General features: G+C 46.1%; 1 protein-coding gene across 1 annotated transcript in view; it reads right to left on the reverse strand.

Moving 5' to 3' along the window:
* ELOVL6 (ELOVL fatty acid elongase 6) overlaps positions 1-13,000 on the reverse strand; it is a 78,720-nt gene extending 65,720 nt beyond the window's left edge. Inside the window, exon 1 of the mRNA XM_058803560.1 lies at positions 12,799-13,000. Within this exon, the coding sequence (XP_058659543.1) occupies positions 12,799-12,887 (89 nt within the window). The 5' untranslated portion in view covers positions 12,888-13,000. The remainder of the gene's footprint in view (positions 1-12,798) is intronic.
* Between the last annotated feature and the right edge of the window lie 3,573 nt (positions 13,001-16,573).

Here is a 16,573-nt window from a genome sequence, read left to right on the forward strand (position 1 = left end):
GAAGTTTTACAGAAGTCACTGGATTTCATGTCATCAGCAAACTTATTGCAGTTTTTCTGATCTAAATCCTGTTGTTCCACCGCTTTGAAAATGCAGGCTCTAATTAACTCACATGCTTCTATACTCTGGTGCCTGAAGGATACTTGCTTTTGTAAATGATATTTATAAAGCAAGAGCTATTTAATACCTGCTTAACATATATCCATAACCTTCAGAACGTCTCCTATGAGTCAACACAGCCTGAGTTAAAATGACATCTTTCCTCTTTCTGTTCTGTAAGGCTTTCTGCAGTGCACAGCCACTACCCCAGAGCACAGCAGAAGGCAGCCTAAGCCATTGCTCATATTAACTCGTTCAACACTGGGTAGTTTTATGCTGAAGGAAGAACATTTCCACAGAGATGATTGCATCTAAGCCTGTCTCTGGGAAACAAGCCCTTTTCAGTTTAGTCTTCATGCGTTCTAGTGTTCTCCTGTATTTAATCATTTACTCCCCACCCAGATCCTGCATTTAAAACTCTTCATTGGTATTTCTGCAGGAAGCCTATGGGAAGGTGGCTTAGTCCAACTTCAGCAGCACTCAGATCTCTGTCTGCACCAAAGCTACAGGTAATGGCAGAGCCATCTCATTACTCATCCTGGAAAATTTACATCCTCTTCCCATTCCCATCATGGGTATGTCTCCCACTGACTTGGATGAATCCCAGGCCCCAATTTTAATAATGAAGGTCCTTGACAGTCTCTAGGTCTCCATATGGGTGCCTTACCCACTCTTTGAATGAAGCAGGTCAAGCAGGATAGTCTAGGAACCACACCACAGGGCATTATCACAGCAGATCGTGGGATACAGTTAGGGAGGGATGTTTGCTCAGTTCACAACTTAAGAGTGTTTATCTCCCCCTCATGCAGCCATAACAAAACAGCTCAGACTGCATGGGTGCAACGTTTGGGCACACAAGCACCTGAGTGTAGATGCCACTATGCCACTATCCTAGGACACATCACCTCCATGCCATGCTTCCTCCAGGACTGCTTTCAGGACAGCTACACAGGCAGCCTCCAGGCAAGGCAGATGGAGCACTGTGGTAGTTTACTGCCTCTGCTGGTCCCTTCCACTCTGCCATAGGAGACCAGAGTCCCAGGAGGAGCCATGAAAGGCAGCTCAGTTTACCCAGCTGTGGCAGTGCTTCCACGTGTGCAGCATGAGGCCAAAGTTCAGCCCTGGGAAACTACTCCACTGCCAGCAAACCCAAAGCATCCCACCCTGACATCACCCCCTTGTGCAACCTGGCTGACCAGGAGACTGTCCCTGTTGCCTCACAGACTGGCTGACATTCAAGAGGGAGCATTTGATCCAGCAGCCAGGAAAAATGCATGATGGTACCAAGTTTATGTCTGTACATGCAATGGGAGACTCTCTGAAGTCTTGGGAATGAAAGTCTTGCTTTCTTTTACTGTCACACAGGACTTGGGAGCTAAGATGAGAGACCTCTGCTGAAAGACAGTGGAAATGATCATTTTCATTTGGGAAGACTTCCAGCTGCAATGGCTTCAGGCATCTCTCAGAGCAGCCCTCATGTGCAGATCCACCACTTTCAAGGCATCCTTCCTGTTCTTCAAAATGCTACATTACAGAACTTTGTGTCATTAAAGCTTCTAACTCACCAGGAATGTGACTGTGGAATTCTGTCTTGATCTTAGCAAAGGGAAAAAGGAATCTTAAAATACCTAACTCTTCATGGTAATACAGTGACCACAAGTGTCCCTCTCTCAAGATGTACAGCTGTTTTAGAACACAAGAACTACCCGAAACTCCATCTAGACTCAGTCTTGAAAATTTGAACAATATAAATGGGTTAAAGATGTCTGAAGCCAAATTCGTATACCCTGTGAACAGATACAACACTATCTAGTTTATGGAAAAGAGTGTAACTCTGCCATCAATAAATATGGATTATAACTAAGGTCATCAGGATACAGCCTGTAAAGACAAAATGCTGCACCACAATCATAAAAGCATAGGCAAGACACCTGTGGTCTGTCAAAAATGTCCCTCAATCCTATATGCCATTTTATTGGAAGCAATGAAAACTGGTCACAGTACTTGCACTGAGGCACAGCAAAGGACTACCTTCAGTTTCTTACACACTTAGCATGCCTACCCCAGAGCCACCAGAATTTATATGGGAAGATGCCCCATGGCACCCCAAGAGCTGAAGTCACAAGAACTGCTAAGCCAAAAACATTTGGAAAGCTTGAGGTCAAAATCCACATTCCCAGCTTCAATGCTGATACACGATCGATGCTAACAGATCCTGTTTTGTTACCCTCATCCAATTCTCCTCTCCATCAATGGCATGCCACCACAGAAAGCAGTGGAAGGGGCTCTGCTTGTTCACCCCACAATAAAAAGCTGCAGTAGCTCTTCCAGTTACAGTTTCTCTCTCATCTCCAGATTGCCCATATTATCAGCCTGGTGTATTTTTTTCTAAATGTAGGCACAACTTTTCTCTTCATTTTCTCCTAACATCTTTTCCAATTATTCCATTTACAGTAATGACCATTTCAAAATATGTGAATTGTCATCATTGTTTTACATACCAGATGCTACATTACATTTAGCCAACACACGTAAGTTTAGGAACTAAATCTTTTACGTTTTACTACAGACTAACTTTAGTATTTTTCCACTTAGTGACTGGGAAGTGGCTTCTAAAAGAGAGGGCCCTTTTATACCAGTATACCATGGGGCTGTGCAAAGGTACAAGCAAGCACTCTTCCTTGGTTATTATTGCCTTATTCCAGAAACAAAGTGATTTTATCAGAAGATAGCAGTGGGACTACCCTGACGCAGTGTTTTTTACATTCGGCCAGAGACAGCTCAAGGCCAGGCCCGTGCCGCCCAGCTCCACCAGCCCAACACCAAAATATGCACCAGCTCTTTCCCACTGTGCAGGGTGTTCTGCACAAACATCCAGGGCCTTCCCTAGCCACTTGTGCTGCTGACTTAACTGCTCCTAAAGGGGAAAAAGATATACAGAAAATGAAAGATGAATGGGAAAAGTGTGGGAGAAAGTAAAAACCAAATAGGTACCTGAAAAAAGAGAAAAAAGCATTTTGGGGGAGAAGAAGGAAGAAGGATCAGGAGAAATAACTATGGTCTAGTTTGCTCCCTGGGTCTCTACATTTGGTAAGAGAGGGAGTGGTTTTACAATAAAACTTAGTTCTCTCAACTGCCCACTTCCTGATGACTCAAGACACCTCACACAGCAGGCATCTGTGGTCAGACAAATGCCATCACCAGTGCCTGCACGGTGCTCCTAGGACCTGACTGAGTGAACAGTAATACAAACTGTCTGTAATCATCAAATACCAGAATCTCAGACGTTAAACAAAACATCCCAAGCAGGATCAAAAGATATCACACGTGGAAGGATCTGGGAAGCACATCCACTGTAACTACCATCTTTTTTCAGGGGCACCATTACACAAGGACCACCTCTCACAAACATCAGGGGACTGGTTTTCAGAATCTTTCTTTCAGCAAAATGTTTTCCTTTATTTCCTAAAAAGTGTGAGCATCCTGGGCACAACAGCCTCGAGACAGTCAGGCTCCAAGAGTTACAATAGGAATAGCTGGTGTTGATCCTATCTTTCAAACAAAATTTTAAAATTTGTTCATGATCTAAGCACTGATATAGGAGAGGAGCTCTTGGAAAATGCTGGAAAGCTTTTGTGAATTTCTTAAAACTGAAAAAATATGCACTTCAGTCCTGATACTAGAAGTTAGTGAACAAGGACACTGAAGATTCCTTTCAGTGCTATAACATTACTTTTCTTCATGGTCTTTGGCTGTTTGGAGCCGTTCTCTCCCCAGTGGAACAGAAGCAAACCTCCCCACTGGGTCACAGAGATGGTGGCAATGTAGCAGCACAGATCTGGCTGTGACAGTTCATGCAATAATTTGCCTAAACTTGTAAAAAATAGTGAGTTTTGTCTGCTTGGAGTACTAGTCTTAAACTAACCCAAAGTTAGGGGCAAGACAAGAGTTTTCATTGCATCCATGGGCAGTGCCTTGCCCAGAAGGAATCTTGCTTAGCATAATACTCCCAAGTAAGATTTTAAAAAACTATTTAATTCCACAGTATTTACACAGTGCTAAAACACCAAATAACAAAATTATCTGATCATCCGTGTACACTGCCATTTCAAGAGGCAATGTCACTTCCAGACAGTTGTTGTGTGACCAAAAATAGTATTTTCTTTATCAGACATGTGATCAAAAAAGGATATTTAAGCACACAGGAGCAGTCAGGTCAGATCAAAGGTTGAATTAGGCAGTATTTTGTTTCAGACAGTGCCAATAGCAGTATTTTATGAAAGCCTATAATGGGGAAATGCCCTCACAAAATAATGTAAAGACAACATTATGCATCCTGAAATACTTCTACCCGCTAAACAACCTGTTTCATCATGAGTCTGAAATGAATGCTGCACACTCTCATCAGCAGTTCCCCTTGGCACATCGCCACAGCCTCTGCTTTTACCTGGGAAAGGCAGTGAAATCACCCATGGGTTTGGCTGGGTTTGGGCTGGATGCTCATGAACACAGAAGACGCCATGCACACATGGAACAGGATGCATCCTTGTCCAGAGCTGGGACCAGGCTGAGGTGCAGCAGGGTCCAGGGCAGCGGGCAGCCCCAGAGCTACTGTGCCAGCCAAGCAAAAGCCTTTGTGAAAGTCAAGGTAGACAAGAGCATATAGACATTCATGTGGTGGACAAAGCAGCTTGGAGTTTTCTGCTTGGCTGTCAAGCCAAGGTGAGTGAGGAAACAAGAAGGAATTGAAATGCAAGGTGTCTACATAATGTCCTGCTAATAATTAATGTTTCTTTTGCTTGTGACCTGCAAAGACATGGAAAAGGAGTTGGACAGCCAGCTCCACCAGGGGGAACAAAAAGGAAGAAAAGCCACAGCTTTCAGCTGCCTGGAGATGATGTATGTTGGCAACAACAAAATTCCTAATTATGTTTACAGAGGACCTGCATTCAGAAGAACAACATCAGGGGACCTAGAGGGCAAATTCCCAATTAAAGCTAAAAGGAAAACCACATAAGGAAAAAGACAGACTTTCTAAACATTTGTTAATAAACCCACTATCTGAATGGCACAGTGCAACAACTTTGGCATCCCATTTTTGTTTATACTTAGGGGGTTTTACTGCTATCTTAAGTAGTTCTTAATGGCTCTAAATAATTTTTTTTAAAAAAGAAAAAAAAAAGAGAATTGAAACCAGGAAATTTTATTAGTCAAAAGATAAGAGTCCTCTTTTTTCAAAAATTAACTTGGCCCATTGTTTCCTCCCCTTAAAACATTATTTGGCATTCCCTAGGATTGCTCTTTCCAGGTGTATTTATACTACTTATGGCTCAAGACATATAGAGCAGACATTTGGCCTTAATAACACTCTTGATTGACATTAAATTTTATGTCCAGGGGTAACTGAGGCCATCAGATACCAAAATCAACACATTCAATCTGACGAGCTCACAACCCGGATGACGTCCAATTCATTTTTTATTCAGTTTGCAGACTTCACATACTGAAACTAATTACTAACAAATTTTAAAATTCTATTTAAAAGCTATCATCAGATGTTGATGCCTGAAGTTTAACTGGACTATTTGAAGGACAGTTCCTTTCATAAATTTGCAATTAGAAATGGTCTGTATTTTTGCAGTCTAATCCCATGATAAACTGCCTTGCCTCTAATATTACAGCAGCTCTTCTCAGTCCCCAGTTACCACAATCAAGGAGACAAACTTTGCCCCACATCCTTGGCAAGAATAAAGTATTCTTTGCTGCTATAAAAGTGTAAGGGTGCATAGCAATAGTGTAAGACCATTGTTTTCTGTACTGCTGTATTGTAGCTATATACAGGTCTTACCACCTCAGGATCATCTCTGTGACACAGCAGAAAGCCAACTTTGAATATTCCCAGAAAGTTATTATTCCCTATTTCACAGCAGAAGAACTAAGGAACAAAGAGAAATTTTCAGAGATGACACAGGTCCTTAATTTCCATTGAAATGATGGGACTCAGGTACCTGACTGATGCCCAACTTCTAAAAAGTAGCTATGGCTGCCTTCAGTTTGAAGTCAGGCTCTCCACATCCTGAGAGATATCATTCCCCTGCATGCCATGCAGCACATAAACCACTGCCTGTGCTCTGCAAGGTCCCTACTGCCCTGGCATGAGGTAAACCACTGACTTGCATCTCCCCCTCTTCTTCCCCACTCTGAATACCAGCTCTTCCCACAGGAGGTCAAAGACTGCTCAGCAGATGCAAGTTCTGCCCATCATTTCACGACATGTCTGCTCTGTGGGACCTGGGTCCCCTCTCCAGGCAAACTGAGGTCATGTTGCTTTTGGAGTCCTTTCACCTTGCTCCTAGTATGTAAATAAAATTCATACCAAAAAAAGTTTGTGTCCTCACAAAAGTCAACAAACGAGTCTCGCAACTGATGGTTTGCAACAGAGCACATAGTACAAGGCACACCATGAAGGGCAGTATCAGTACCATTGCTACTTTGGCACTGATAGCAATCATAATATTTGCAAACCTTGCACACAAACTGATATAATTTTCTCCTTCTATTAGCCTGGGTGCAGCATAGCCTCACTGCTTCCTGCTCTGTTGATGGCTTGCGAAACTTTAACCTGGCTGTCCCTGCAGAGCTCCCCACGGGGCTGCACCAACCTTCCCCAGTGAATCCAGGAAGCCCCAGGAGATGTGATGCTGGGATACACACAGGAACAGCACAGCTTGTAGTAGCAGCAGTCTGGGACACTCTGGCAGCACAGCAGAAGAAAAAACCCTACCACTCCAACCCAGGGCAAGGCTCAAGTGGGCTGACAAAACTGTTGGTAAGAAAAAATTTACTGGGTAGCACCACACAGGTAATGTTGTTACACAAACATCTCACATATTGATATAGACTAAGCAAGTGAAAAATTTATTTCATATTTCAGACCAATTTACAGTTAAAAATAATGTTTCTTTTCCATTAAAAGAAAAAGCACTTAAATTCTTAACAAAGCTTTCCAAAAAGTGTTTTGGAATGTCCATGTTCCCGACTGTCATATTCACTTCTGAAGATGATGGCAAGCTCCTAAACTACTCCTGGCTCCACTCCTATAAGTTTATTATTCCCAGAAGTATGTGGTGTTTCACAAAGTAGAAGAGAAGTTGTCACTCTCAAGAGGTTTAAAATCATGGAGGCAACATGATGACTGATACATTCATACTCTAGGAACAGAGAAAACAAAAGGCCAATGACTATGTTTCAGTGGTAGGCTGAATCAAGAAGACACTGATGTTTTATCTCCAGGATGACATTTTGGTGTCCACCATATTTTTAAAATTTTTCTTCCCCAAACCCACAGAGACAGAAAAACCTGAACTCTGAAAGGACATCTACTGTTATTCCTCATAGACTCCATCCTTTTATTTTCCAAGAGTCAAAACCCTGTGATAGTCCAAAACATCAGTTTTTGCCTCAGAACGGCCTGAAGGATGAAAGAAAGGCAAAGAAGTGGGATCCTCTAATCTCTGCCATGCACTGGTGGCTCTGTCAGCTTTATAGCCGATTTGCAGCAGAGAGCAGGAAAAATCCCGTCTGGAGAACGACATGTGGAGGTAGGCTAAATTTTTGGGCCAAGTGAATTCTGCTCAAGTAAAACAGTCTCTCAGTTGAAAAGAACCAATTCACATCCTTCCTTTGAGTCCTTGCTGCAGCACAGAAGAAAGTACAGGGTGACTGCAGTATCCCTCTCTACATCCTTCACTTGGCATCCAGCAAGAACTCAGGGCGGGGGGGAGAAGTAATTCACATCAGTTTTTGGCTGCTACACACATATGCCTGGAGAGATACGCTCACAGCCTCTCACTCTTGATTTCTGCATGAGGTAAGAGCAGCTTAAGTGGATGAGAAGAGCTTGTTCTGCATTTAGGAAACAAACCTGTCTAGGATGATGGTGCTTGTGTGAATTATTAAAAGGCAAGTGCATTTACAAATCCAAATTAGCTGACCCTCTGCCCTTCCACATTTATCTCTAGTTTTGACTTGAAAGAAAATCACACCAAAGGACAAATTTTTCCCAGCACTGGCTCCATTTTCTGCCTCTTTCACATAAAAGTTTTGGTAACAAAAGGTTAAAAATAACTTCCTGCACAGATGTTTTCTTTCAAATACATAAACAATTATCCTCATCCAAGGTCCACTGAGTTGATTTCAGAATTGAGTTGTCAGATACCAAAAAATTCCCAGCAGTCCTTCTCTTGTTACTGAAGCATTACTTGAGGTAATGATAACAAAACCAGCCAGTTTGTGCAGCAGAGCCCAACAGCATATTTAGGGAATAACCAGTTTCACTTTCATCCTGCTCGTCCTCCTCCCAGTACTACCTGCAAGCATGCTGCCAGCTGCCAAGGGTTAAACCTTGGCTTTTTAGGAAGCAAAACAGGAGAGGAAAGAGAGAGAGAGGAGTGAGGAGAGCCTGCCCAGGGCAGCAGCTGGCAGGCGGACACCAGGCTGGGGCAGGGATGTCCGGAGCGCTGCAGCAGCCGGCGGAGCAGCAGAGGAAAAGTTTCTGTGATTTTAGGCAAGCCCCAGTGTGACGTCAGCTCTCCCAGATAATCTCAGCGCAGTCAGCACAGGCCTCCTGCCTCCTCATTGGCGAGCCCCTCGTCAGCAGACATCTGAAGATAATTATTATTGGCCAGACAATTATAACAGGAACGACTGTCACTTCGTGCTGCTGCCTGAACCTGGTGCTCTGCAGCACGATGGAGAAGGACTCTGGCGGTCACTACTCCATCCAGGCATTTCTGTCACTTTGCCTTTCCTGAGCGCCCGCCAGCTTTTTGCTGCCTCACTGGCTGCAGCTGGGAATCAGGATCTCCGTGCTACAACACTTTTTGCTGCATGTCTGACAGAACATTTGTGAATTTTCTCCACAAATATTAAATATACTTACCCATAAGAAATCAAGGATTAGAGTTGATTAATTCTCATGGAGCAGTTTAAAGAAAAAAATCATTTGCAGACTATTTACTTCATTCACTTCCCTCTTTGAAGAAGTTTGGGAGGAGGTGCTGAGCGAGTTTGAGAAATCATTTTAAGAAATTATTTTAATAAACATTTGACTTAATCCTGAACATGCTGAAATCACACCTCCCATGATTTGAGTACAACATGAAAATATCTTAAAGTGATACTTTATTTTAAATGCAAAGCTACTAGATGGCACTATATTTAAACATGTATCAATAACAGCTTTCCCACAAAACAAAGTATAAGGAGTTTCATGACAGTAAACGGACCTGCTGTTCATTAACCTCCAGAAATCCTGCCATTGTTAATTTAAGGAAGGCAACTAATTGGCAGCTCTTATTATCAGAGACCAGCAGACTGCAGGTCTATCTTTGCAGTCTCCAAGCTGCCTCTGTGCATGAGAACCAGGCAGTTTGGGGGCTTTACCATAAAGGTGTGCGTAAATATAAAGCAAGGAGGCATGAAACCTATCTGCTCATAAGTATCAGGCAACAGACTATTCATTTCTCCTCAAAACCAGCAGCCTCTTTACAGCACTGCTACTCCAGGCCCAAGCTTTAAAGAGGTCTCAGTGCCATGCATGTTTCAGGATGGGGTTCTCCATCTAGTGAAGCAGGACCATCTGGAACGAAGCAAGGAAGAGCTCATTCACTGCCATTAGATCAATATGCCCTCTGATGGGATTTTCAGGGGCAAATGGCAGTAAGGAAACAAGCCCTGGGATGGGAAAGAAAAGACTGGATGCCAGCTACTGCTGAGGGCAGAGGACATACACTTGCCCCAGGGAGTGATGAAACTTGCACCAGGCTCAAAGGACCAAGGAAAAGAGGGGCAAGCCTTGGCTGAACAGAACCAGACCTTGCACCTGATCCTTCCTGACCAACCATACCAGTACCTAGGGGTGTATGCCACCACCCCCAGGCTCTGAGTTCAAGCTTTTCCAGCTTTAGGCTTACAGAGTTTTAATTAAAAGGGCATGATGGTGCTTTAACCAGCTCAGAACTCAAGAGGATATGTAAAAGGATTCACATCCATCCTCAAACTTGACATCTTCATATCCAACCTAGCCAGACATTTCAAAATCCAAAAGTCAGAGTCAACTCCTTAGAGCCAATTCATGCCCCCTAACACCCTACAGCCTTTTTTGTATGCGTGCCTGTTGTAAGGTAACAAGACATAGTTCTGAGATGAGTAAAATAGCAAATGTCACACCTATAGAATTTGTTTACCTTCATGTTAGACATTGTAATGGCACCCTGATTTAAATAAAAATTATAGTATAAAATCCAGCCACAGTCTTTCCTTAAGTATGTCCCCCAGTCTGTCTTCCTGCTCCAAGAGAGAAGGAACATGTTTATCCCTACATACTACTGCCTGACAACTTCATCTCTGATGGCTCTTACGTTAAGGATGTGTACATTAAGGCTACACCTACAAAGTGCAGGAGCTATGTACTCTGACATTGATGTCTGCATACACAGACCTATTGAGTGATCCTCAAGGAAGTAAAAAAAATCTGCTATATTTTACCAGTTCAGCTCACTGCAAAACCCATACACTTGAACAGGACCTGTTTCATTAAGCAAGAGTGTTTCTTCAAGATAAAAATGCACAATTTAACCTGAAACTTGTAAGTCTTCAGCAGCATCTTCAGGAAAAGCCTGCCACAACAGAGACCTCAGAGGCTGCAGCTCTATTTAATTTCCAAAAACATTCCCAGGACACAGGAAGATCATTCTCCTTCACTTTCACAAGAATCAAAGACATTAATTGATCAGTTTCCTCAGAGAGGTGAAACCAGACTGAAAAGCATGTGTACATGTATGATTGTGCCTCTCTAGCTGTACAGCAGCAGGGTAACACTGACAGTCTCCTCCTCTGAACCCGGACAGAGGGAGCCCAGCGTTGCAGAATCCCAGCTGACGACCTCTGCAGCACATCAAACTGCCAGAGATTTCAATAACACTGCTTAGTACTTATGTGGTACCTGACATCTTCAAGGCACTCGGTAAATATTACTTAAGTAATTCAAGCACCTCATAAGCACATTTCAGCATTATTATCCCCCACTCCCCTGGTCTTTCTTTGCTGGGGAAACTGAGGCCTAGGAGAGGTTATGTAATGTTCCCAAGGTCAAATCATGAAGCACAGGAGAGTCAAGGAGAAGATGCAGGAGTGCTAGTTGCTAGGCATGTTCTTTAAAATAAACTGTATCTCTCCTGGGTTGATTATTATATATACTCATGTATCCCCCTCCATCCTCTTTCATCAGCATGTTCTACTCTGATGCCAATTTTCTTCTGGAACACAGACAGAATGGGAAGTACCCAATAATCCCAGCCCGAGAATATCTATATGGTCTCCTTTCTCCTGAAACATGAGTGACACCAGGCACTCTTCAAGAGGTGATGAGCTCACCTGCAGAACAGAGGGAGACATACATGCACTTAAATGGTCATTTTAATGATACTGTCCTTAAAATTCCCCAGACAAGTCACTAAAGGATTCTAGCACATCCCTGGCTGAGATCCACCTAGGATCCTGGACCACTCTGCCCTACAAATGTAGACACGAAAGCCTGGGCCCAGAGGCAGTCCTATACTACCACTGTCCCATGAGGGTGCCATGGGGAAGGGCCTCGCTCAGGAGCTCAAAAGGGCACACAGCCCTGCCAGGGGAGGGCACGCAGGCAATGCAAAAGCTGGGGGCCAGCTGGAGAGAGACCACAGAAGCAGCAGAAAGGGCAAGACTGGGCACTAGGAGAGGGTGGTCAGGGAGAGTGCACCAGCAAGGCACAGGTATGTAGGGGCAGACTGTGAACACAAGACGTGCGCAGGTGGACAAAGCCAGGACAAGAACCGGGGCAAGGTGGGCAAGTGTCATCGAGAGAGGGATCCCGGCCAAGAGCACAGCTCAGAGGGCCCCGCGGTGGGGGGAAGAGCAGCTGTGGCGCTCTCCCCATCCTCGTCTCCCTGCCACCGGCCGAGGCCCGGGGATGCCCCCGGGGCAGTGCCTGCAGAGAGCAGCCTGCCGGCACAGCCACTCCCCTTCGGCGGGCCAGCCTGGGAGCGCGGGTCCCTCTGCGGGGCCGCCAGGCTCCGGCTCGCCGCCACCCGGGGAGCCCCGACGGTCCATGCGCAGCCCGGTCCCGCCGCGGCTCGGCTCGCCCCGGCTCCCCGGACGCACGCACACGCCGGGAAAGTTAATATAACCGCATGGCTGCAAATGAAGTTTAATACGAGCTGGGGGAGGGGAGGGGGAAGGCAAAGGGGCTCCGCGGGGAGCGCGGGCAGACGCGCAACTTGTTTGAACGAGACTGCAGCGCGGGGAGCGGCAGGGTCGGGCAGGGCTGGAGGCGAGGGAGGCCGAGGGCAGAGCCGGGGCACGTGTGCGGCTCTGCGCCGCCGGGCCAGCCGGGGCGCGGCGGGAGGGGGCGGCGGTGGGGCTCGGGCCCCGCACCGCACCGCGCCCGCGGCGGGATGCTCCGGCCTTGTGTAACCCCGCGGGGTGGACCCCGCCCGGGCGCGCAGGTAGCTCCGGCGGCAGCGCCCGTGTGCCCGAGCACGGCGGCGCAGAGCCGAGCCGAGCCGCACCGCGCCGGCCGGGCGCAACCCGCGCACCCGGATGGGCTCAGCGCCTCCTCGATCCGGGCGGGCGGCGGGGCCCGGGGGCGGCACTCACCAGTTTTCCTGCATCCACTGGATGGCCGCATGCTCGTTGAACTGCTTCTCGAATTCGTATTCCTGCAAAGTCAACACTGACATGTTCATTGGCCCGGTGGCTGCGGAGCCGCTCCCCGCGCCGAGATGCTGCCTGCCGCCGCCTCGGGAGCCGGGCCCCTGCGCGCCCGCCGCCGGAGAGCCTCTGGCCTGGCCCGCCCCGCCTCAGCGGTACCCCGGGTTTAACATAGCTCCGCTCCCCTCCGCGCCTCTCCTCCCGGGCCCGCCGGTCTCCTCCTCTTCTGCGGCCGCCGCGCAGCGCCCGGGGGCGGTGCGGTCTTAGTGCCCGCCCGCCGCCGCCGCCGCCGCCCGGGACACCCGCCCCCCGCCGCCCGCCGCCCCTCGCACAGCCCCGGCGCTCCTCCGTGCACCGCGCCGGGGCTGCGCTCATGGCAGGGAGGAACCCCCCCCACACACACACCGCAGGCTGTCAAAAATAGCTACAAAAACAGGAAGCCCCCACCCCTGTGCTGAATCCATGCCGCAGCACCCTGCGTGCCCTTGCTGGCCAGCCGGGAACTAAAAAGCACAGGTTCGAATTTAGCCAGAAGGGCAGACGCATACCCTCCCCCAGAAAAAGCCTACACACCCCCGACATGTCCTTTTTTGCATTTAGACCCCAGCGCACCTGCTGCGGTTGCCTCCATCCCGCGGCAGTGGGCTCTCGGCCCCCCTGCCCAGCCGGGTCCCGCTTGCTGCGGGGACAGGGGCTGTAGCTGGGTGTCCCCTTGCGAACGGCACCGTCCTGCAGCCAGGCTGCCCTGAGCTCCCTGCAGTGCACAGACACGCTTTTGGATGTTACAGTATGCATGGGGCTGGTTTTGCATGGGACAGAGACCCTAAGTCTAACCATCACCTGCTGAGCCGCTCTCGCAGTTGGGTCACACGGTGATTATGTAGCCTTAATTTTCCTTCCCGTCTCATCTGACACTTGCTGATGTTTCCAGCTGTGCTCTTCCGACTCCAACAGCATCCTGGACGTGCATTGCAGTACAAGCCGAGCTAAAAGAGTGGTCCCCGCCCCCACTAAACTTGCATTCTTAAGGCAGGAGGAAAACAGGGTCTAAGACGCCAGTGTAAGCAAGCAGGTCCAGCAAGGTCAGCACTCTCTTGACTTTCCTGGACTTCAGTTCTCATTGACATGGAAGTTTTTAGTATCATTAAATCCAAGCACTGAGAAAATGAAAAAAGAGATCCCTCAAGTATTGAGACATCAACAGCTAACCAGTCTGATCCTGCTTGCAGTTGGACTACCATGCTCTTCAGAGTTGTGTTTTCATTGGCACATTAGCCCCAACGTCTGAAGACTTGCTCCCTTACACTGGCAGCTTCCTAAAGTTGGTGTCAGAGCTGGTGGACTGCACAGGATGAACCTGAAAGTTATGAAATGTTATGACAAGGGCTCCTTTAGGGTTAGTATGGCCATGGGGCTTCAGATGAGGTTGACTATTGCCCCTGCAGGGTTTCTGTCTACCTGGGAGATCAGCTATCAACCAGACTCACAAAGCATCCAAGTGGCATTCAGCCTTCATTGCAGAGTGCAAGACATCAGGTAGACTTCATCAGAGTGCAAGTTCAAGTCACAGCAAGACTTGAAAATTTACTGTAACAGGAAACAGTTTCAGGAAATACATAAACAGCCTGGAAATACAAAACCCTACTGAGATTCACGTGAGTCTCAAAAACTCACTGGGGACTTTTCCATGTTTTCCATAGCTCTCACAACTTCTGCATAGGTTAAACAATCTGCAGTGAATCTTACTTCCTTTCCTGTCCTACTCTACCTGAAAATTTCCCCTAGCATGTTACTATCTACATGTTAATCCTCAAGCTTGGGGTCACTTGCAAAATCTGTGTGAACAATGGAAGAGCATAAAAACCTTCTTAGCCTTGAGGAGTTTGTAAGACCTGCTTCTAGTTGATTAAACTGATCACAGTCAAGAACATTAAACAAAAACATACAGTGTACTTTAAAGGAAAATAACTTTTATGTAACCATTTTTGAAGTAATTTAATTAGTTCTCACATAACAGCACAAACTTGAAGTGAAAGTAGGAAATGTCTCTTGGGAGAAAGGAGGTGGGGAGAATTATGTGGTCTCAGGAGGCAGGGAGTACTATGTTAGTCCCTCTGTGCTTGTTTATGTGCATACCTCTATATTGCTGTGGTTTTTTATGGGGTGCCCATCTCGTTTAGTAAGTGGATAGTTATTGAGCATTGCTTTTAATTCCTTTTATTTGTCATGTCTCCTAAGGCTGTGTAGAAGGCATAGCAGGTAAATTATACATTTTCTACCAGATATATGTTTATGTTGTTTCTGTTACCCAAGACCTTTTGGTTGAATAATGCAAGCAGCTTCATTCAGGATTTACAGATAACTCTCTAATCAGGTTGGGCATGTAACCATTATCATTGCTGCTACTAAGCAAATACTTTTCCCTCCGTGTCATAGAGTTAATTTATTGCAAAAACCATTAGGCTTCTATTGCTGCAAGAAGTAATTTTGAATAGTTTGTCTTGCTGATGTATAGCTAGGTCTTAACTAAACTCTTAGCAGCTGCTGGGAAATGAGATGCTATACTGCTTAAGTCAACATAAGGTATAGTAAGTGGCAATGAGAGTTGACATTGTGATTTAAATGTGACATCGATTGCTAAAACACACAAAGACTTGAAGGAGGCCTATGTGCTCAAGAGCTTATTTCCAGCTGTATCAATTAATGCATCAAAGGATTTAATCTCTCAATCTGTGATTTGGCATGCTTGAAACGAAAGCAACATGCAATAATAGAAGTGATGGGAAACTGGGTTCTTCTATAAACCCCATCATTTAGAAACAAATCAGTGATGCTCTTAGATAAGGTAATGGGAGATAGCATCAGGAATGAATGGTCCTAACATAGAGAAAGATTTCATCAAGTGCCAGGCAATGAACCAAAAATGGACAAAGGGCATTGATGTCCAGCCCAAGTCTACCTTATAACTCAGGCCTGCAAATTGTGCCACTGCATTTCTCCTGATCTCAACCATGGGCAGCTAGGAAGCTGCTTGAGTGAATTCCATGCTAGGTCTAAGCAACCCTATATACACAGGAAGTGTTAGCACATAATAAATTAATAGTAAACATTAACCTGAATTACAATGTTACAAAATGTAAAGCAGGATCATTGTGTCATCTTTAGGCCTGTAAAATAGTCTATGTCTCAATGTACTCCCTTCTATCATGCTACAGAACCCAGGGACTTCATCTTGATCATATGCTTACAAGTCACCTGTGTGCTCTGAAGCCACCTAGATCTGAGCTCTCCTGAAATATTTTCAGTGCAGCTCATGCCAGTTACCTAGATGATGGGCAGGAGCTAGCTGCAGAATGCATGCTAGGCCTGGGCAGCAGCTCCGGGGTGCAGCCCTTGTGGGTAGCTCAGATGGAAATCTGTCCCTCCTCCTTGTCAGGGCTATGGTTTAGACTGGCTCGATAAAAACTTACTGTTGAAAGTGGGGTAATTTTATCTTGTCTTCACATGGTTCATCTCCTCAGCCCCTCTCAATACTTCCTCCACAGCCATAAGAACCAGAAGCATTCTTCAGTTTGAGCTGAAGCTCTAGCCTGTGGTTTGTGGCAAGAAGTGGAAAATATCTGTGGGTTTAGATCACCTGACATCTTGTATATAAAGCACAATCCAACAGCAAGATCTCCCTCCTTACAGCCATTTCCATATAAATCACCAAATTTGTACT

The sequence above is a fragment of the Ammospiza caudacuta genome, chromosome 4, assembly GCF_027887145.1.
Source record: "Ammospiza caudacuta isolate bAmmCau1 chromosome 4, bAmmCau1.pri, whole genome shotgun sequence".
NCBI classification, from domain to species: Eukaryota; Metazoa; Chordata; class Aves; order Passeriformes; family Passerellidae; genus Ammospiza; species Ammospiza caudacuta.